Source organism: Pteropus alecto, unplaced genomic scaffold (assembly GCF_000325575.1).
Source record: "Pteropus alecto unplaced genomic scaffold, ASM32557v1 scaffold191, whole genome shotgun sequence".
Taxonomy (NCBI): Eukaryota; Metazoa; Chordata; class Mammalia; order Chiroptera; family Pteropodidae; genus Pteropus; species Pteropus alecto.
This window is the reverse complement of record NW_006434181.1, coordinates 750,110-773,348: the sequence shown is the minus strand read 5'-3', so window position 1 is coordinate 773,348 and position 23,239 is coordinate 750,110. Positions and strand designations below refer to the sequence as shown.

Below are 23,239 nucleotides of genomic sequence, written 5' to 3'. Positions count from 1 at the left end.
CCTGCTATCCCGCAGCTGTTCTGCCAACCCGACTCCGCCCAGCCAGCTCCCGAGTTGGGGGAGGGAACGATATGAGTAGGTAGTTGGACTTCGATTGGCCACGTTCAGGAGGTAGGATCCGAGAGAGTGGAAGGGCTGGCGTCCCGAGAACAGACACCCAGAGTATGTGCGGCCCGTGCTCGCGGGGAGAGGGTTTCCCAGTTGAAGGTTAGTTACTGGGAAAGGTCCCAGAAGTTAGGAGGATCCTGTAGTGTCCGCGCGAGAGGCCACAGCTGTTAGCTTTGGGGATGAGGGTGGTAGTGGGGCGTTGGCCACAGGGGCCGCGGGGAGGGCACTGGGAGGGTGCCTGCCAGCTGAGGGGACCTGCGGGCGGAGAGGGCCTGCGGGCGGGTGGGTCACAGAGTCCCGCAGGCCGGAGTTTAGAGCATAGCCAATGGGGGGCGGAGGCTGGCGGTGCGCAGCGCTGATTGGCTGGCGCGGGCTTCTTAGGCGTGCGCGGCCCCCGCTTCATGTCTGTGCAGGAGTCAGGAGCTGGCGCCAGGGAGGCCGGAGGATGCCGAGGGGCCGGAGCCCGGCAGGCCTGAGGCCGAGGAGCGCGCTGCCCCCTGCTCCTACTGCTTGAGCCACACCAACCGCCTGACGCGCTGTCCCTGGGCCCGCCACCCTCAGAGCTCCCGCTGGTGCTGTCCCCTTCTGAGCCTGCGCCCCTCTCCTCGCGGTGCTGCGTGCGTAAGTTTGGGGTGCGAGGGCTGGCCGAGGGCCTGGGGCTCGTCAAGTTCTTAGAGGTCTGAGGGGCGGGGGTGCAAGGCCAGGGCCAGGTTGCGGGTGACTGCTTTGGTGTGTCATGCGGAGAGGTCCTGATTGTGATGCCTGGGAGCGTGCGCGGGGGTCTGGCTCTCTGCCGGTGGGGCTGTGTGTGAGTGTTGGGGGGCGGGTGGGGGGAAGGTCAGTATTTATATCCAGCGCTGAGTGTAGGTGTGCGCTTGTCTCTAGGTTCATGTGCCCCAGTGGGTGCTCAGGAGCCTGTCTCCAACTTTTAGTCTGTTTCTGTGTTTGTATACCGGAAAGGTGTGAGTTTCTGGCTAAAGTACGACTGTGTGTGCGTTTGTTGGGGTAACTGGTGTCGGGTCTCTTCCTCCTGTGTGACCCGGTGTGCACGGGCGTGCGGTTCTGGAACCAGCGGCCACCATGTGAGTATACGAGGCTGAACCCTCTCCCCCGCCTTTCTTTCGTTTTGAGCCTTAAGCTTTCCTCCCACTCTGGGCTGGTCCTCTGGTGAGCTCTGCAGCGGCGTACCGGACACCACGTAAGGGGACTTTGGGAGTGTTGGGCTGTGGTTGCGCCCCTCACGCCCTCTTCGGTCGCGCAGGGCCGCCGCCGCCTCTACCCAGAACCCGAGCCTCCGCCGCGGCCCATGGAGGTGGCACCGGAGCAACCGCGCTGGATGGCGCACCCAGCAGTGCTGAATGCGCAGCACCCCGACTCGCACCACCCGGGCCTGGCGCACAACTATATGGAGCCCGCGCAGCTACTGCCTCCGGACGAGGTCGACGTCTTTTTCAACCATCTTGACTCGCAGGGCAATCCCTACTACGCCAACCCGGCCCACGCGCGGGCTCGCGTCTCCTATAGTCCTGCACACGGTGAGCCCAAGGCAGATGGGTGACTGGGAGCTCTGGCGCCGCGCTCTAGGCGCGGAAGGGGAGGAAGGCCCGGCTGCCTGCTTCCCGGATGTGAGATCCGCAGGAATCGGAGCAGCTGAGAAATCGGGGCGGGAAAGGTGGGGGCAGAGGCCTCTTGGGGAGCGTCCGGGTCCCACAGGGTTTCTGCACATTTCCAGCTGGCCCGTGGGAGTTCTCTCCAGGCCCTGTCCAGTGGGGTTCCTTTTGTGCCACTTGTATTTCAACTGCAAACTGACATTCCTGATGATTGCCTGTTGTTACGTTTCTGGTTTTCTTTAGGGAGGGGGTTACTGCTAGTCGTTTGTGAGTTGTGAATCTTGTGTATCCATGTCCTGGCTGGGCCCAGTCCCTCTGTATCCTAACCCCTCTTTCCCCTCCCGCAGCCCGCCTGACGGGAGGCCAGATGTGCCGTCCACACTTGTTACACAGCCCGGGGTTACCGTGGCTGGATGGGGGTAAAGCAGCCCTCTCCGCAGCTGCAGCACACCACCACAACCCCTGGACCGTGAGCCCCTTCTCCAAGACGCCGCTGCACCCCTCAGCTGCTGGAGGCCCCGGAGGCCCCCTTTCGGTGTACCCAGGGGCTGGGGGCGGGAGCGGGGGTGGCAGTGGGGGCTCTGTGGCCTCCCTCACCCCCACTGCAGCCCACTCTGGCTCCCACCTTTTCGGTTTCCCACCCACGCCGCCGAAGGAAGTGTCTCCTGACCCTAGCACTACCGGGGCTGCCTCTCCAGCCTCCTCTTCCGCAGGGGGTAGTGCTCCCCGGGGGGAGGACAAGGATGGCGTCAAGTACCAGGTGTCGCTGGCAGAGAGCATGAAGCTGGAAAGCGGCAGTCCCCTGCGCCCAGGCCTGGCTGCCATGGGCACCCAGCCTGCCACACATCACCCCATCCCCACCTATCCTTCCTATGTGCCCGCTGCTGCCCACGACTACAGCAGTGGACTCTTCCACCCAGGAGGCTTCCTGGGTGGCCCTGCCTCCAGCTTCACCCCTAAGCAGCGCACCAAGGCACGCTCCTGCTCAGGTAAAAACAGGTGCTAGGGACTTAGAGAAAGTGAGGGTTTATGCTTTGCGGAAGGGCGGGGTGGCAGGGTGGGGGGGGGTGGAGGGAGGAGGTGCTATGATACCGGAGAGGGGGCAGTGTCAGTCTCCCAGGTCTGGGGGATGGGTAATGTCCCTCTCTAAGAGCCCCAACAGATGTCTGAGATGCCAGAGTGGGGGACCCTAAAGCATTTGCCCTTTTCTTAAGTGTTCCTGGTGGCCCCCCAAAGTTCACTTTTTCCTTCCCCACTCCTCACCCCACTTCAAGACTGGCCACTGCCAGACCTGAACACGGAAGATGAATTCCCCCTTTCCCTCCCTGAATCTTAAGTGAAAATTCAGTGTGAGAGAATGTGATATGCAGGTGAGAGCAATGAGGCTATTTGTACGTGTGTGTACGTGCGTTTGTGAGCATGTGTTCATGCTATGGGTACACTCCAGAGACTCCAGACCCTTAAGGAATCTGGTTCTCCAACTCAATTAGTTCAATCTTGGGATTTCGATGGCTCTCGATCTCTTTGGGAGATTTCCCCAAAGCAAAATTCCCAGGACCTGTTCCTGTTCCCCGCCTCCCTCCCTCCTCCTTCTCTGCCACGTCCTTCACTCTCTCTCCTTGAAGGCTGGAGCGAAGGGATGAAGAAGTGTAGCGAAGGGATGAAGTGTAGGTGCCTCTGCTCCTTTGCAGCAGGAGCTGGGGCTAAGTTGGGTTTGTCCAAGAATCTGGCCGTAGAGCAGAAACTGAAGCTAGCTGTGGGGAGGGTCTTGTGTTGATGCCTCCTTCCCAATGCTTTTAAGCTGAGGAAAAAGAAAGAATTTAAAAACTTTTACTCCTGAGTTCAAGACCCACCGTATCAATATAACTAACAATTTAGTTTAAAGTAAATGTGGAAAAATTTCCTGGGTAACATGATGCTAAGGCAGCTACCCTGCTTGATCCCTGATGCTGCCATTTGCACTTACCTTAGTCTTACCTTGGGTCTCTGCGCAGACCAGCTAGCTTGCCTGTAATTAGTCCTTTCTCCCGTTTGTTTTAAGTTCTATTAGAATTCTAGATGGTCTTAAAAACAAAACAAACAAACAAAAACCAAAAAACAAGCCAACAACAGCAAAACAACAAGGTTGCTTAGCCTACTTAGCCTAAAAACGAAAGGACTTATTATTTATTTTAATTTAAAGAACAACGGCTTCGATCCAACTCCCAAACTGAATTGTAGGGCTTCAGTGGAAGCGGGGAGTTGGAGAGAAAGGAGGTTACCCTGGACTGAGAGTAGAAAGACAGCGTAAGGGCTGAGGACATAGACTTGGAGCAGAGATTCGGGAGCAGAGACGTGGCGGATACGGGTGGGGACAAAAGAGAAGAAGCAGAACTAGAAATGGGGCTGGAGTCCTCCTGGGCCCAGCTAGGTCGAACTGGGGGAGGGGGTGGGCTCTGCCACAGACCCTCTATTGGCAAAATACCCACTCCCTGTCGCTCATTTGAAGAACCCCTGGGGCCCTGGCGGCACTCCTCCCTCCTGCCCTGTTTTCCTTTCTTTCAAAGAGGATTTTGAACAGGGAGATTTAGCCTTAAACTACTCTTTGAAGCCCATTCCTATGGGGTAGATTTCTTGGGTCCCTCTTCTGGCCCAGGCTGGGACTAAAAGTCACCTCCCCCACCCCAAAGCAATCTGGCCCAGGTGACTGCTGCCTGATCGGCGCCTACCCGCACGCCCCTGACTCCCTCTCGTGATATTGTCAGTTAAGCAGACCTGGTATCTTTCCCTGTTTCCTTTCAGAAGGCCGGGAGTGTGTCAACTGTGGGGCTACAGCCACCCCTCTCTGGCGGCGAGATGGCACTGGCCACTACCTGTGCAATGCCTGCGGGCTCTACCACAAGATGAATGGGCAGAACAGGCCGCTCATCAAGCCCAAGCGGAGACTGGTAGGTAGCGGGCGCACCACAGGTCAGCAGGTGCCTGGGGAGAAGGCTGCAATGCTGCACCCAGGGGACACTAACCTGGGCGGGAGCCAACGGTTAATTAAAAAAACAATAACAACAGAGCCCTTCAAATGCAGATACTTTGCCACTTGGAATCCTCTTTTATCATTAAAATCACTCTGATGTCACTTGGGATCGCCCTTCTTTCAGGCCAGATTTTTTTGGGTGCCAGATTTCGTCCTCCGCAGTCCATTCAGGACCCTCACTCCAGCCCACTCAAGATACCAAAAGTTGAGTGTCCAAGGGCCAGCTCCCGTGCCCTGGCCTCTGTTTAACTCTTTTTAAAAATAGGGCCATGAAGTAATTTTCCTTGTGGCTTAGGGCAGCTCTCTCTCTTCCCAACACAAAATCTCCTCATGCCTATTTAAATAAAACACTCACACCAACCACCAAAAAAACCTACCCTTTATTATTTTTCCATGGAGTCACCTATACTGTGTATTTTCATTTGAGTGATTTTTTTAAAAATGCCCTTTCGGATCTCCTGCCGGAGTTTCCTATCCGGACATCTGCAGCCTGAAGATAAGGAAACTTCGCGTATCTGTTTCCGGACTCCGAGAGTTTTTAGAGTCTCTCCTCGGCTCAGTCCTGCCTCTCGCTGGGCTGTTTTGAAATTTCTAATACCCTCCACTCTGCAAATAATGTATAAAATGCTAAGAATAATAAATATATTTTTTCAGGGCAAAGTGATTTACGAGGCTTAAATTGCTCGCCTCTTTGGGGGCCCCCGTTTTTTTTTCCCCTGCAGCGAGGGCGGGGTGAGGGCCTGGGTAGGGGTAGGAGGTGGAGGCTATGGTTTGGCCCCTGAGTCAGAATTCCAGCTTTGGGCTGCTTACTCACCCTCAACCCTCCCCGCCCTGAGGCTGCAGTCCGAGGCCCCTCACAACCCAGCTCTGGCCTGGGGCCATTCCAGCCTCTGAAAGCCTCAGCCCCCAACCCCCACCCCTGCTGCCTGTGGTTCTCTGGAAAGTGTTGGAGGAACTTGTTCTGTGACTGGGGCTGGCGCTGGTTGACCAGGAAGAAGGGATCAGCTTTTTTGGGTGAACTCTCTTGCCTTCTTTTACAAGCCTTCCACTGCTTTCTCCAGGAACCAGATACTCATTTTCAGACCATGTCTGTCCTGCATTCCTTGAGGGGCTGGGGGCAGGGAGTTAGAATTCTGAGGTTTGAGGTACAAAGGGCCGAACAGAGAGACCAGCATTGTCCAATTATGGACAATTATGGAAATGTTAGAGATCTGCACAGTCTACTGTGGTAACCTCCAGCCTACGTTGTGACTATTGATTCCTTGAAATGTGGCCAAGGCAACTGAAGAAACGTGATTTCTACTTTTATTAAGTTGTAGTTAAGTTTAATTTAAGTAGCCACATGTGGCTAGTGGCTACCATGTTGGACAGCGCAGCTTGTGTGAGACTCCCTAAACAGCTTATATCCCCATCCTGGGCAATAGGTCCCCATGCCCTTGGTCTCAAGCAGGACACTGACATGCCCAAGATTGTGGATTTTGAGGGGAGTCATGTGGGAGGAGACAGAGAAGCAAGCTCCAGACCTAGGGGTTCCAGGGGACCAAACCAGCCTTTTAAACTAAAGAGCTCTTCTCAGGGCCTCAATTTCCCTATCTATAGAGTTAGATTATTTGGTGATTGAGAGAGGTGGCTGATTTTCCTTCCAGCTCTCAAAACCCCGTTGATTGTGAGATCAGCCTTCTGAGAGTAATTCTAAATGTCCGCAACTCTGAGATGCCTTGATTCCCCTGTGAGATTTACAGCTTCTTGGCTAATTTGGCGGGGCCAGGGTGGGAGCATGGTGGGTGTGTGGCAGGGGTTGGGGAGGCTGGTCGAGGTTGGGCATAAGGTTCCAGCTTGCTAATGTTGCTTTCCCCTTCCAAGTCTGCTGCCAGGAGAGCAGGCACCTGTTGTGCAAATTGTCAGACAACCACCACCACCTTATGGCGCCGAAACGCCAATGGAGACCCTGTCTGCAACGCCTGTGGCCTTTACTACAAGCTGCACAATGTGAGTCCGCCCTGTTCCACCTGCCCCACCCCTCCCCAGGGACCGCTGTTCTTTGTGCTGCCAGGCAAGAGGCCCCAGCCACACTCTCCAGCTTGGCTTGGCTTGGGAAAGCCCTGAGCGCTGGAAGGGCTCCCATTAGAGAGGGTAAGCTGGCTGGAGGTGTGTCCCCCACAGCAGGACCCAACAGGTATTTCTGTTTAAAACAAAAATGAGAGAGTGGATTTCGGTGGTGTTGATCAGGGGTGATGCTGGCATTTAGTGGGCTCAGTGCCCTGCAGGGTAGAGGTCAGCTCCACATAGTGATATGCGCCCTTCTGAAACCACTGCAGTGCTGGTGACAGGATTACTGTAGGCATTTGGAGATGGGGCCCCAGCCCGGACCTGCCTCTGCTATAATCCAAAGTACAGGGTGGAGGGTCTTGCTCAGGGAAGGGAACTTGACCCCCTGAAGGCTCTGTGTTGCCCCCCAGGTGAACAGGCCGCTGACCATGAAGAAGGAAGGGATCCAAACTCGGAACCGGAAGATGTCTAACAAATCCAAGAAGAACAAAAAGGGGACAGAATGCTTCGAGGAGCTGTCCAAGTGTATGCAGGAGAAGGCCTCACCCTTTAGCGCTGCTGCCCTGGCTGGACACATGGCACCTGTAAGCCACCTCCCACCCTTCAGCCACTCCGGACACATCTTGCCTACCCCAACACCCATCCACCCCTCCTCCAGCCTCTCCTTTGGCCATCCCCATCCATCCAGCATGGTGACCGCCATGGGCTAAGGACAGCCGCACACGAAGGGACAGATGGATTCAGAGGAGGGCAGCCTGCAGCTCGAGGCTGGGTGCTCCCAGGACAAGTGGACCAAAACTTTAGTGGTCCACTCCTCAAAGACTGATTCCTCTCCTACCAGCCCTGCCTGAGCCTATGCTGCCTCACCTGTGGGCACTCTGCTCAGCAGTCACCAGTCACTAAAGATTCTCACTGGGGCTGAGAGGTGGCTTCAACCCAGCTGCTACTCAGATGGGGTTTCTATCACCGGCAATTGTTTGGAGAACAGAAAGGACAACTTTATGAAGAGAGAAGGAGAGGACAGGGGACAAACGAAGGAAACCACTTTCAGGAGGAAAAGAGAGTAGGCAAAAATAATTTATTTTGCTCTTATTTTTAACAAGTACTGGGAGATTTGGGAGGTCTGAGCTCCCCAGGCTCCCTCGGCTTTCCTCAGCGCCAAGTGCTGCTCAGCCTGTCCACTTGCCAGGATTCTGAGGACAGGTGTGCGAGGGAACTTCAGCACACACCTTGTCCTCGGGCTTCCCTTTCTGAAATGCTGAGCCCCAGGCTGGACCGAGCCAATTTAGAGGGCTTATTGCCCACTGGGAGGCTGAGCCAGTGCATGCCCTGCTGGTGGGCCCTGGAGGGCAGAGACAATCACTGGCGGTCTGGCGCAGATTCCCAGGCCAGGGCTGGGTCACAGGAAGGAAACAACATTTTCTTGAGAGGGGAAATGTCTCCCAGCTGGCTCTCCTGACTCTCAGGCTGAAGCTGGTGTGACCTGTGTCCCCTTACTGGCAGAGCCATAGCCTGCCTTCTGGGCCAGGTGGACCCCTGTACATACACATCCTTTTTCTGCTAACTCCTCAATCCCCTCTTCTCATACTATGAGACAAAAGAAAAAAAAAAAAAACCTGCATAAGCTTAACTCGTGGATGAGTTAGTTGTTTTATTTTTAAACTCTTTTTGGGTCCAGTCAATTGTACTTTGCTATGGAAGCCCTTACTATGGAGAGGAATAAAACCTACAAACCAAGGCTGTAGCTTTGCAGTTATTTTTGGAAAAGTTCTTAGATACCACAGCCCTAGAATGGGGAGCTGGGGGCCAAGGGGTGGGGCCTTGACTGCTCTTGGCTTCTGGGGGCTGGTCTGGCAGATGGCAAAGCCAGGAGTTGGGGTGGGTCAGAGCCAAGACTGAGAGACCACGACCCTCCTGGGGTCTTGGGAGACCTGCATTCTGCTCTGCTTTGCTGTGGCTAGCTGGATCCTTCCCAAGGTACAGCTGTACATAACCATGTCTGAGCTTAGATTCTGTATGTAGCGGTGGCGGGATGTGATGGCCAGTGGGGGCCGGGCCCAGGAAGAGGATTGTGCTGATGTAGTCGACCAAGTGCAATATAGGCAGCTGATCGCTGCAGGGGCACCACCACCATAAGTAACTTATTTTGTACTAGCATCCACATTAAGAAGAATCGGCAGTATTTTTTGTTTTTATGTTTTATTTGGCTTGTTTTATTTTGGATTAGTGAACTAAGTTATTGTTAATTATGTACAACATTTATATATTGTCTGTAAAAATTGTATGCTATCCTCCTATTCCATTAAAGTGAATACTGTTAAGAATAATAAAATACTTTTTGTGAATGCCTCTGTCCTGTCTTGTGGACTCCTGGGGCAGCTGAGTCCCAGGTGCAGAGATTAGCAGTCAAACTGAACTGCTCCTATAGCCCAGTGATTTGGAGGGAAGGGCTCCTGAAATAGGGGTTGGAGTTCTGTCTGCTGGGACTTGAGATCCTGACACACTGAATTACTTCCATCTGAATTTCCTCATTATTATTTAAGTGGGAGTCCTGGTGGCTTAGTGGATATTGGAGAGGCCGAAGGAGGCTGTGGCTTCTCTAGCCTTTGGTCCACATGCTGATCCTTTTCCCGAGGGCTCAATTGGTGCTCTTGCAGAACCCAGCAAGAACTGACCCCACGTCCACTTCTCAGGTGCTGATCAGCTCTTGTTTTTTGAGCTATCTGGTCACCAAAATTCCCATTCATTGACAAACCTGACTACCAATGTCTTTGATCACTGATATCCTTGGTTGATGTCCTCTTTAATCAATGATGTTGGTCATTAGAGATAGCCGCCATGACTGATATTCAACATGTCTGATCACCAGAGCTTGTGATCATAGACATCTGATTACTAACAACTGGTTACCAGTACTTAATGATCAATATTTCATCAATGCCTCTGATGGATGTTGTTTCTAATTACTTACATCCACAAAAATGTGATCACCAGTGTCTCCAAAGACTGTCCTTTCTCACCAGTAATAAACATGATCATGAATATCTCATCACCAACGTTTTTGATCAGTATATCTGTTCACCAATATTTTTATTCAATGTGTCTGGTTGCCAATATCTCTGGTGACCACCATATGTTTCCCCAATATTTCTATTCACCATGTCTGTAATCACCAGTCTCTCTTACCCAAGTTCCCGATTACCATTGTATTGATGACCAATGCATTCTGTCACTAATGTCCTAGTTCATTAAGAAATACGATCACCACTGTCATCGATCAATGTTTTTCTAACCGGTAGGCAGATCACATCACTCATATGTGATCTCCAACATCTCCAGTCATGCTATTTCTCATCACCAATGACTCCTTAATGATGTGTTTGGTCACTTGTCTCCAATCACCAACATTGCTAACCAACAATCATAGAATCCTCTTACAATCAAATTTTCAGACTATCAATGTGCTTAGTAGTGACTTTGGTTACCAATACCCCTGACTGGGACTCTGACTCAGGATACTAATGCTCTAGTGTACCACCACTATCCTACCCATGTCCTTTCCCTGTGGAACAGAAACCTAGAGCAAATAGGAACCAACCTGGGTGCAGATCTGGGTGAGTGCTTGCCTGCCCATCTGAACACCCGGACCTTTTCAGGCTTCCTAGCAGCTCCCCTTCTGGCCCTTCCCCAGCTCACAGCATTTTGGTCTCCCTCCTTTCCACAGTGAGGGCAGGGATGGTCTTGTTCTCCTGTGTCCTAGCTCAGAATGCAGGATTCTGTGTCTCTATGATCATGCATTCAAGTTTGCACCATACTCTTGTCTGTTGAATACCTCCTGCACATCGTGCTGTTCTACGTGTGGGGGCTACCCCAGTGAATAAAACAAACTCCTGCCCTGGAGGTGCTTGCATTCCAGGCAAGAATCACTCTGCCTGACCTCTGGCAAAATGTCCTACTTGCCTGGCCCCAAATTCAAAACCCAGAGCCGGAATATGAAGTCCAGAGCTGAGAGTCTACAATCTGCACCTCTGAATTCGGAAACCAGAACCCAAAGCAGAGCATAAAACACAAACCCCCAAGTTCAGAACTTAGATCTTGCAGCTCAGAATCCAGAACTTGCATATAAGAACTATGAAACTGGGTCCCAGAACCTGTCCCTCAGAATCCAGATTTCAGAACATAGGAGTCCAGAACTGAAAGTCCTGAGGATAGGCTTTCAAATCCTAGGTCTTGGAGCTCAGGACCCGTAACTTAGCACCAAGGACATGGAGCCTAGGGGCTAGAGTGAGGCTCAGGATCTGGTAGCCGGAATCCAGAGTCCAGAGCAAGCCCTGAGAGAAACCTCCTCTGTTTCTCTATTACTCTCCAGTCTTATTGCCTTCCCTCTGCCAACCAATATTTTTGGAGCACCCAGTGCCAGGCAGCTAGCAGGAAACAAGCAGAAGAGTGGCTCTCCTCTCCCTGCAGTGTCAGGTTCAAGAAAGCAAGGACTGCATCTGCCTTGTCATTCATGCGTCCCATTGCCTCTTGGGTGCTTGTGGTAGGTGCTTCCCAAATGCCTGTTGAATAGATTCATTCATCCCACAAATGTTTATTGACTTCATTTGTTCTCGGTGTTCAGGTGGGGGATGAAACACACAAAGATCTTGCTCTGGTGAATCCGCTCTCTCTGGCACCCAGGAAATTCTTGGAGGACAGGGGCTGTTTCCGGGGAAGGCTGTGGTGGGGGTGGGAAGATGGTGTTGAGGCGGGATGAGTGACCTCCAGGAGCAAGGGAAGCATGCTGGCTCTTATGGGTTCCAGGTTCAAACTCACTTTAGAGCAGCAGAACCAGGCTCAGGGGCTTCTGCTCCTGCAGCTTCTGTTTCCTCCTCCGTAAAATAATTAGCTCCTAACAATGACTCTGACTGCCCAGAGTCATTGTGCGAATAAACAGTTTCGATTTTGTGGCCTCAAAGCTCTAAGGCAGGGCAGGGCAGGGCAGGCAGGCCAAGGGCTGCAATGGTGCCTTTATAATTTCTTGGAGCCTGGTGCTAGGGCACCTGGGGTGGGTTGGCCTTTGTTTCATATGTTTGCACCTAGGTTGCGCTGGCCTGCCCAAGGCCTCTTCCCCCTTCCTCCTACCAGGACATACCTAGGCCCCACTTCTTATTCCTATTTTCTGTAGAAGAAACCAAGCCCCCTTTGTAATTCTTAGAGACCAGCTCATCTTTTTCCAAAAATTCCAGCTGCCTTATTAACTCACCACGAGGATTAAGACAGAGGAACAATCTTCCCCTTCTTTGGAGCCACAGAATGGACACTGTCCCAGGGGAATAGGGTTTGGGAGGCAGACTTGCCATCCACCTGATGGAAGGGAAGGACAAAGGACAAACTCACCTGAGAGGTGGGAAAGAAAACAAACAACAGGAGCCGCTCCCAAAGTTGGTGGGCTTTCCTACCTGAGGGAGATTAGTAGTCCAGAGGGGTGTTTGTTTGTATGTTTCTTTTTAGGAAAAGTGATAAAATGACTCCAAACTGTACCTGAAAAAACTAACAAGACCAAGTCAGAAAATTAGGAAACATAAAGCAGTGTGTGTGTGTGTGTGTGTGTGTGTGTGTGTGTGTGTGTGTGTGTAAAACATTAAACAAGATTCTATTATAAAATCATTCAAACCTTGAGTTTGAACAAGATTCTATTATAAAATCATTCAAACCTTGAGTTTTTGCTGTAAGAATCAGCAGATCAATGGCACAGACTTGGGTAAGCCTGAAGCAGACACTATTATTTATAAGTTAATGGATGATAAAGGAGATATCCTGAGTTAATGCAAGGGCGGAGGATTATTCAATCAAGTGGAATTGAACAACTAGCAGGTTAGCATGTCTGGGTGAACACCTACTCAGATGTCTAAAACTTGCCTTATCCAGTCAGCAGAAGACTTTTGTTTGTGTTGCATGATGTTTTGCAAAAATATGAATGAGTTGCAAATGATCTTAAATTAAGAGATTCATTTAAAGACAGGCAGAAGCTCTGGGCCCAGAGGTAGCATTTCTGCCTTCATCTCCACCTGGCCCCTCATGTCCATGCCTGCTGGGTCTCAGGGACACTGAATTTGAGTCCTGACATCATCACACATAACCTATTACATAGTCAAGGTTTATTAAGGATTTAGTCTTGAAAGCAAGAACCAACCTACAAATGAGTTGATAGAGGGGCACTGCAAAACTCAAGGTTAAGCTCAGCCTTTCTAGGAACAAAAGAGGAAAAAGGAAAACTATTGAATATACAAGAAGTAAAAGCTTTTGCAGTGAAGAGGGAGTGGTAGGATAATTTGGGGGTAGTGCTTTTGAAATGAGCTCTGAGATAATAATTCCATTTCCAAGACTTGAATGTTGAGTAACCATCTAAATATTTTTGCAAGAAGCTACTACACAAAGATGTTCAAGACATCATTATTTATGTCTTGTAACCAAGAGATTAGTTACAATCTAAATGCTCAAAAAAGGACATAAGAGTATAGTCCAAAATAATTGAAATCAGGGATCTGAAGAGATATTTGTACACCCATGTTCATAGCAGCATTATTCACTTTAGCCCAAAGGTGGAAACAATCCAAGTGTTCATCCATGGATGGATGGATAAGCAAAACGTGGTCTATTCCTGCAATGGAACCCTAGAAGGAAGCAAATTCTGACACATGCTACAACATAGATGAACCTTGAGGACATTCTGCTAAGTGAAATAAGTCAGTCACGATAGGACAAATACTCTATGGTTCCATTTATATGACATTCCTAGAGGAGTCAAATTCATAGAGACAGAAAGTATAATGGTGTGTGGCAGGGGCTGGGGCAAGGAGAATGGAGAATTAGTGTTTAATGGGTACAAAGTTTCAGTTTTGCAAGGCAAAAACTTTCTGGAGATGGGTGGTGATGATTGCAGGACATTAATGCACATAGTGCCACTGAACTGGATACCAGCTGCAATGGTTGAGATAGTCAAGTCTATGTTATGTGTATTTGTCACAATAAAAAAGAAAGGGAGGTAAGGGGACTATAAGACACCCACTAGAAAGCTTTTAAAATCTCTCCTGAAGATTATACTCCTATAGAGCCAAGTCATGGACTGGAAATGTGTAACACAATGGTGACAGTAATTATAGCATCTAAGAGGAAAGAATTTTCACCAAATGTTAATAAATGGCAACATCTATGTGATAGATACGTTTTCTTTCTTCTCCCTGTTTTCCAAATATTCTGTAATGAGGTTTAATAGCTTTAATGATAAAAATATTTTAAAATGATTATTGCAGATTGGGAGATAATTTTGCAACACATGCAAAAAATCAAAACACAAAAATAAATATATAATAAAAAATAGCCCCTACTCTGAAAAAGAGAAAGTTAGGCAAAGAATACACAAAGAAGTCCTTCTCAATGGACATGTAAATAAATAGTCAGTAAACATTTGGATAGGCGCTCAACCTCAAAAATGATAAAATACAGGCAAATGGAAAAAGGATGTATCACTTTCTACCTCTCATCTTAGCAAAAATGGAAAAGGTCAGACAGATGTGTAGAAACAGACCTGGTACAAGCTTGTTGGTAGGAATATTGATCAAAATCCCATGTGCTCTCTAGCCTAATGAGCCCTCCTCAGGGGCACCTCACAGAAACCCTACGGGGGGTGGAAAAGCAAAATTGCAGGGTTTTTTTTTTTTTTAAGCAAATTGCAGAACAATAAATATAGAATGACTTTTTTGTTGTTTGTTTGTTTTAAAAATGCGCAAAGAGATAGAAAAACATCTGAGAAGATACATACCTATTGAATAATGGTGGTCAGTTCCGAGAAGTGTGATAGACCTGGGGTGAGAAAGAGGGTCCTTTTCACTTTATAAACTTGTGCTATTATTTTAATGTCTTATAACTATGTCTTATAATCACCTTTATGATTAAAAAAAAAATAAGAATCATTAACAAAAACTTGTTTTCTTTTCTCTGTCTTGTCCTGACTGGTCTCTCCCCCTGCAATGTTCTCCCTTTCATTTTTGAACTCCTCTTCGTCCTTCAAAACCACAGGCAAAGATCCTAGGAGAAGCCTTACTCGAGTTCTTCTCTGAGCTCCACAAAGACTCCCCAGCCCCTAACCAATGTTATTTATGGACAAGACCTAGGTGTGGGGCAAACAGACCTGCCTCTTCCTTACTGTACATCCTTGAGCAAGTGGCTTAGCCTCTCTGAATCCTGACCCTCACCAGTAAAACAAGACTATACCTTGCAGGGTTGTAATAAGGATAACATGAGGAAGGCAGATGGTCCTTAGTCCTTGGAGAGCCCACCTAGCAAGGAGACCCTCTTCTAATGCCATTTCAGCCCATTGGACTTCAGACTGAGCTCCCACACACTTCTCAACTCTTAGAAGCCCAGGGTGTTTCATATCCAGGGCAAGCTGCCCACCCTTCTGTTCTCCTTCTTCCATAGCACCTAAGGCTCTCAGGATTTCCAGGAGAGCCAAAAGGACATTCCTGACTACTTAGTAGGTGCTATAAGCATCTCCTCCACCCTGTCCCCAGCCATGCAGAATCCCTACAGATGGTCCCTCCTGAACAGCTCAAAACTGAGGACCACTGGGGGCCAGAATGAGGGGATCTCAGGCCCTGGGAGGGGTCAGGAGAGGATCACTCCCACTGGCATGCAGTCTGGAGTTGGAGGGTTCATCTCCCTGGAGAAAAGACTAGCTACTTCCTTCCATGCTTCATCTGTCCCTTCCGTACCCTACCCCTCACATTGTGGGACTCTGTAGGGGACCTTGGGAAAATGCTCTCTTGCTCCTTCCCCAGGTTTGGCTATGCTGATCTGGAAGCTGGGGCTATGATCCAAGTTTCCCCAGCTTAGAGTGGATGCTGAGATGGATCTCCTTTCCTTAGAATTTAGTGAAGGAGGAGACTTTTGTACACACACATCACTGCACACCACTGCTGGTACCATCCCGACATCATCTTCCATTCTCCCTTCTCCACCTCACACTGCCCAGTTCCATCCTCACCCGCTCTATAGCACAAGCTTCCTCCCTGCCCCCATCCCCCATTTTCCCATCCCCTGCCTTAGGCTTGTGCTCTGCAACTTGTCTCTTCTGCCATAGGGATCTTCCTTTTTTTTTTATTAAAAAAATTTTTATTATTAAATTTATTGGGGTGACATTGTTTAAGGAGATTATACAAGTTTCAAGTGTACAATGTTATAATACATCATCTGTACATTGCATGTGTACTCACTACCCAAAAGTTTAGTTTCCTTACATCACCATATATTTGACCCCCTTTACCCTCTTCAATTTCCCCTCTCCCTCTTGCCCTTCTGGTAACTACCATAATGTTATAAGTTTTTTCAGAGTTTCAATCGCCTTGCTAAAAAACTCATTCTGTTGATCTGTCCCCGTCCCCCCACCCCCGCCCAACTCCTGGAATTGTTGATCTGAATTATTTTGGATCTCATTGAGGTTTTTTTCAGAAGTACAATCCTGAATTCTCTGTCATTTAAGTCACATATTCCTATGTCTTTAAGCTTATTTTCTAGAGATTTTTCTTTTTCGTTTTGAGCTGCCTTGTCACCGTGGTTGTTCATGGTGTTTGATGGACTATTTCTCCGCCTGGGCATTGATGAGATGGTATTCTGCTTTTTTTTTTAGCAATGTTATGAGGTTTTGTGTGTGTGTGTTTGTGTGTGTGTGTTTGTGTACGTGTTTGTTTTATTCATTCATTTGCTACTTTCATTTTATATCATAAGGATCTTTCTTAATCTTTTAATTTCAATTATAAAATATTTTAGATATCCAAAAATATAGCTACTAATATAACAAACACCGTGGTACTGTGCTGCATAACAAATGGCCACAAACTGAGCAGCTTAAAACCACACACATTTATTATCTCACAGTCTCTGTGGGTCAAGAGCCCACAGAGCATGACAAACAGCTGCTAAGATAACAACACATGGTAGCTGGATCCTCACTTAGGGTCCCACAAGGCTGCAGTCACATGCTGACCAGGACTGGGCTCTCTCTTAGGTTTCCATGCAGCTGCAGGATTCTTGGCAACATGCTCTTTCAAAGCCAGCAACAGACAGAGACTGTAAGAGAGAATCAGCCCGCACTATAGGAGTCTTATCTAATGTCCTGCACTCAGGAATGACATCTCATTGCCTTTGCCACATTCTATGGGCTATATCAAGTCACAGGTCCTGCCCACCCTCCAGGGCCTAGGGGTGGGGGATGGAGAGGTCAGGTTAGAGAAGGGGGAAACAGCCCTGGACCTCCCCAGCTGGGGCCAGTAGGGGTACCTTTAGAGACACCACCCGGGCACACACACAGCAGGGCTGCAGACCTTGTTTAGGAACATGTGTGTGCTTGGGTGCACATGTGTGCATGTGTGTGTTTGTCTGTACAGGTATATACAAACACATGAGGTCATAGGTGCCTGAGTATGCATGTGGAGGTGTGGGGTGCTCTATCTGACTATCCTGTCTAAAAGAGAAGCCCCATCATTCTCTAAGTCCTTTTTCTGCTTTGCTTTTCTCCTTGGTACCTATCGGTGGTACCTGACATTATATTAAATGTTCATTAGTTATCAGTTTCTTGTATCTTCCCCACTAAATGTCAGTTCCATGAAGGCACACTTGTCTAGTGTGTTCACTGGCATATATACCTGCAGCACTTAGGAGAGTTCCTGGCACACAGCATATGTGTGGATAGAAGCTCAAGAAACATGTGGGACAAATAGGTAGATGAGTGGATGGATAGATAGTTGGATGGATGAGTAGTTGGGTAGATGGTTGAATGGCTGATGTGAATGTGTGCATGCAGGCCTTGATTCTGGAAGATACTTTAGACTTCTTTGTTCTATACACTTTCCAGAAAGCTCCAAGAAATCTCACACCCAGAAGCTGCAGAGGCCCATGGGTATGTGGGGAGGCTCTGGAGGTTGAATTCTCCTAGAGGTTTAGGACCTGCTGTTGGAATTGGGATCAGAGTCTTGCCCAGGGTGACTCCATGCAGAGATGGGCTGGGGACTAGGGCACTATGGGAGGGGAGGGGAGAATGTTTGTCCTAATAGACTGGTGCACTTTGGAACTCAGATGGGGTTCCAAAAATGATGCTCTTGCTTGAGACCTGATCTGAGCCTCCAGAGATTACAGGGGCTTTCACCAAGAAGGGCATTACTTGGGTCAAGATGGGGAGGGAAAAATTGCAAGGACCCAGTGGGAGCCTGTCAACATTGGCTGGGAGTATTGAGCAGCAAATTTTCCTGGAAGTCCTAAGGAGGAAAGCAGGTCTGAGCCAGGTCTGTGCTGAGACCTGAGCTGAAATCGTCCTGTTACCTCTGGAGGAAAGGGGTTGTCTCCTATTTCCCATACTTCCCTGTCTGACATTGAGCATTCACAGTCCCTTCCACCTGTTTAGTCACCCACCACCTAATTGCCTTTCCATAAGCCCACCAATTTGCGTGTACGTCTACCCTCGTACTCATTCTTCCATGGACCTGTCTATCTACGATTCTTTCCCTTCCCTCATCTGTCACTCTATCTTTTCAGCCATCTTTCTATGCACTGTTATCAACATTGTCATCATTATGCTAGCAAGTACATATACAAAACACTTTCTCTGTTCTAAGCTGTCCTCACAGAAACCATGTGAGGAAAATACTACCTCCACGAGATGAGGAAACTGGCACAGAGAGATTAAGTGACCTCACTGAGAACACACAGCTAGTATATGGCAGAGCTGTCTGACTTGATAGGCCAAGCTCTTAACCTCACAATATGTCTTTTCATTCATCCATGTACCCTCATAGCTGTTCATTCAGTCCCTTCACTCACCTGTCACTGTCTATCCAGTGACCCATCCATCCATTGCTGTCGCCCATCCATCCTGAAGGTAATGTAGTTAGAGAACCAGGGGCCCTGAGGGGAGAGAAGGCCTGAACTGCCCATCTGTCTGGGCTGGGGTGGATGTGGGGGTGAGATGAGCTGCCCCAGGCTGGGCAAGGCTGCATGGGGCTGAAGGGAATTAGCCAAGTGACTGCCAGGATCATCTAATTAGGAACACTAGTGATAAGCAGATAGGAATCGGGGTGATTAGAATCCTTTTAAAAAGCCACTCCATTAATTACAGAGACAGAGAGGGGCCTCTAGCTGCTCAGAATACCAATTGGTTGCCTAATTGGCCTCCATCAGCTCACCCTGGGGAGGATCCTTGGGACTGCTGTGTGGCCTTGGTCGTGCTCTGACCTCTCTGGGCCTTCCCGTGCACTAGGTCAGGCTCTGCCTGAGATCACCTGGTCACTCAAGGTCCTCTCTCTCTTCCCAGGCCATGGCTCAGGGGGGCTGGGTTTAGGGTGGACCTGAGACTGGGGAGATCAGAGGTTGGAGGCCAGGGAGACTAGGTTGGCTCCCCAGAGGGGAGGAAGCTCTGAAAGGGAGGAGTTTTACCAACCCGCTGACAAATAAGAACAGAGAGGCTCAGAGAGGGAAAGTGACTGATCAGCCTGTGAGAGTCAAGAGTGTGGAGGCCTGAGTTAATGCTCATGCCCACTCCTCCCTATTCCTCCATCTTTGCAGAAGGAGAAATCACCTCTGCATACTGTCACCAGGTTCCATATCTTCCTTTATGGAGAGCTTGCCCCACTGTCACCTTGGGAAACTGCAGAGGACTCTCTATCTTCAGAACACCTTCAGTAATAAGGAGCTGTGCTCTGGGACAGCTCTGACCCAGGGGATATGATGGGAGTCTCTAGCCCTGTCTCTATGCCATCTGCCTCCTACAGACCCATCCCAAGGTGGGCTTCAGCCTGAAAATAGGGTCTGGGTGTGGAGCAGAGCACAGAACCCGCTAAAAGTCTCTGGAACAGCAGGAGCTAAGAGAAATTTCCTCCCTGGGAGGACAGTGGAGGTGAGAGTCTCAGGCAAAGCGAGGAGAGGGGAGTCTGGGTCAGAGGAAGTATCTGTAGGATTCTTGGGCACCTCACTATCCTGGGTCCCTTGTCTACTAACATTGTTGTAACCACTCACACACTGTCTTGATTACACTGTTATGGCACCCTCAAGTTTCACTTGTAGTGATGCTATTGTCATCAACCCCCTCACCAGTATCACAAACCCCATCTCCATCACCATAAACACGCCATCATTCAAACCTTCATCATCATCTCCATCGTCACTATTACCATCACTTTCACTATGACCATCTCCACCTCAACCAGTATCACCATCACATTACACCACATCACTATTATTACACCACCCCCCATCACCCCTTCACATCCTATGTCTGACATCAACTTCATTACCTTAACCAGTATCACCACTACTAAGATCACCATTATGACCATCATTACCATCACTATTACTAGCATCACCAACATCATTATGATCATCATCACCACTTTCATCACTACAATCATCATCTCATCTGACATCTCCTCCATCATCATCACCATCTCCACTACCTGTTTCGTTACTATCACTGTTAACACCATATTACCATGACAACCAATATACACATTGTCATCACCATTACCACCACCATCACCACCATCATCTTCACCTCAACCAATATCTCCATTAACATGACTATTATTACCACTGCCATTACTATCACCACCACTTGTGTCACCACCATTTCCACCTTAACCAGTGTCACCATACCACCACTTTCCTCATCACCATCATCATTTCCTCTATCACCACCACCACCACCACCACTACTACTATATCTCACCATTACCTCTAACTCTACCACCACCATCATCATCACTATCATTATCACGTCTAACTCCATCTATGACGTCACACCATCACCATCACCTGCATCATCACCATTATCACCATGCCCACATCCACAACTCACACCAACTTCATCAGAGTCACTGTCATCATGACCACATGTATACAGTAGACTGCGTACCAGGGTTGAAGTCCTTCCAGAGTCTCTGAGGAAGGATCCATCGTTGCACCTTCCAGCTCCTGGTGACTGTTGCCTTTCCTTGCACTGCATTGCCCCAATTTCTGCCACCATCTTCACATTGCCTTTTCTTCTCTCAGTGTGTCTCTCTGTGAGTCTTCAATAAGGGCACTTGTCATTGGATTCAGGACCAACCCAGATAATCCAGGATGATCTCATCTTGAGATCCCTAATTTAATTACATCTGCAAAGATCCTTTCCCAATAAGGTCACATTCACATATTCTGGCCATTAGGACAGGGACATATTCAAACCACTACACTCACTAATCTATATTTATTTTTAATCCTTATTTTTCCTTCCAGAATTGAGTGGAATGCTTCTTTTAATTTTCTGTCCACTACAGCCTTAGACAACCCTGGGTTTGCATCTGCCTCTCTCTCACTGACTTGCTGTGTGACCTTGAGTACGTTGCTGCATGTCTCTGAACTTCATTCAATCAATAAGTTGAACTGATTGCCAGGCACTGTCCTAGATGCTGACAAACATCTCTGACTTTGCAAGGCTTACGTCTGAGAATCTGATGGGATAATGAGCCACAAGAAGAATGAACTACTGTCCCTACCTGCCTGATCCCCTGCTTTGGGCCCCCTCACTTCATACCAACAACCCAGCCATTGGGCTAAGTGGACATATATCAGGAAGCCCTCACTCCCCTCCCCTGACTACCATCACTAACCTTTGTTACCCACCTGGTCCAGGGTCCTGTGGCTGACTGCAAGGTTCAGCCAACAGCCCCACTGTGACCCAGCTCCACTGTGGTGGCCCACCTTGTTCACAGGGGCAAGCCAACAGGCCTGGCACTGTGCAGTCCAGAGCTGGGGTGAGTTTGCCCCACCCAGGGGCTGATGTCATAAAGGGCCTGGTCTTAGTTCTGTAGGGTGGCCTGCCCTGGCCTGGCCCCACAGTGGCAGTGTCCCTCCCCTCCCCCCACCCCTCTCAGTAGAGGTGCCCACCTGTCCCTGAGAGCTGGTACTATGAAAAGGTAAACTCACTGGGCAGAGCCACGCCCAAAGCCAGCAGAGTCCAGCAAGTCCCCTGCTGAGGGACCACCTGCTGCCTCTTCCACGCCCATCCCAATCACCTGGGCCCCAGAGCCCACTTCACCCTCTCACCCACCTCTGCTGCTGCTCCCTCCTCGGTATGGCTAACTATTATGAAGTGCTGGGGGTACAGTCAAGCGCCTCCCCAGAGGACATCAAGAAGGCCTACCGCAAGCTGGCCTTGCGATGGCACCCTGATAAGAACCCTGACAACAAGGAGGAGGCTGAGAAGAAGTTTAAGCAGGTGTCTGAGGCCTACGAGGTCCTATCTGACTCCAAGAAGCGTTCTGTGTATGACCGGGCAGGCTGTGACAGCTGGCGGGCTGGCGGCGGGGCCAGTACCCCCTACAATAGCCCCTTTGACAGCGGCTACACTTTCCGGAACCCTGAGGACATCTTCCGTGAGTTTTTTGGTGGTCTGGACCCCTTCTCCTTTGACTTCTGGGACACCCCCTTCAACAGTGACCGTGTTGGCCGAGGCCATGGCCTGAGGGGCGCCTTCTCGGCTGGTTTTGGTGAGTTCCCAGCCTTCATGGAGGCCTTCTCAGCCTTCGACACACTGGGCCGTGGTGGCGGCGCCAGCCGTACCACCTTCTCGTCCACCTCCTTTGGGGGCTCCGGCTCTGGCAGCTCAGGGTTCAAGTCGGTGATGTCATCCACCGAGATGGTCAATGGACACAAGGTCACCACCAAGCGCATTGTGGAGAATGGGCAGGAGCGTGTGGAGGTGGAAGAGGATGGGCAGCTCAAGTCAGTGACCATCAATGGCAAGGAGCAGCTCAAACGGGTGGACAACAAGTAAGCATGGCCACTCGGGCCCTGCATCTGCCGCCTGGCCACAACTGCAGGCTGATGGTTAATAAATGTGCCAAATGAGTTCATGGAAACATTTGGCTTAGCTATAGGGGGTGGTGGGCATCTTAGTGGACCTGCACGATGCTGGCTGGGCACGAGTAGACACGCAGAGGAGCCTGTGCCTCCAGGTGTGTGGGTGCTGCCTCCCAAATCTGGTTGTATTTGTGGGGAGCATAGGGGTGGTTCTGTAGGCAATTTATGATCTCTTGTCTGTGTCATCTGGGTTGACAAATGCCATGACCATCACTCCATCTCAATTCAAACCCATGCTTCCACACCCACCATTGACTCCCGTGCAGCCACGTTATTCTCACAGAGTTTTGGCTTCAACTTTCAGCCCCTGAACCTGGAGTGATTCTTTGTGTGATTGTGGTGCCAAAGCCCACTTGGCATCATATTACCTGCCTTGCTTTAAACTTTCAGTGCTCTCTCTGCTCTAAGCATAAAGACCTCAGGCCTCAGCCTCACCATAAGGCCCTGGTGACCTCACCCTGCCCACTTTCCTGGCCTCACCTCCCCACAACCCTCACTCTCTGAGCTGCAGCCATGCTGGCCTCCCCTCTAT

At 49.6% G+C, this 23,239-nt stretch overlaps 2 protein-coding genes across 2 annotated transcripts; both read left to right on the top strand.

Moving 5' to 3' along the window:
* The first annotated feature begins 527 nt into the window (after positions 1-527).
* GATA2 (GATA binding protein 2) lies at positions 528-9,109 on the top strand. The gene is made up of 6 exons (XM_025044804.1): positions 528-729; positions 1,370-1,643; positions 2,066-2,707; positions 4,500-4,645; positions 6,592-6,717; positions 7,188-9,109. Exons 2-6 carry the CDS (start codon positions 1,415-1,417, stop codon positions 7,485-7,487), a joined length of 1,443 nt encoding a protein of 480 aa, XP_024900572.1. The 5' UTR covers positions 528-729; positions 1,370-1,414; the 3' UTR covers positions 7,488-9,109.
* A 12,809-nt stretch (positions 9,110-21,918) lies between these two features.
* On the top strand, positions 21,919-22,638 carry DNAJB8 (DnaJ heat shock protein family (Hsp40) member B8). Its single transcript, XM_006909033.2, has one exon. The coding sequence runs from the start codon at positions 21,920-21,922 to the stop codon at positions 22,619-22,621; it is 702 nt and encodes a 233-aa protein (XP_006909095.1). The 5' UTR covers position 21,919; the 3' UTR covers positions 22,622-22,638.
* Positions 22,639-23,239: the final 601 nt, after the last annotated feature.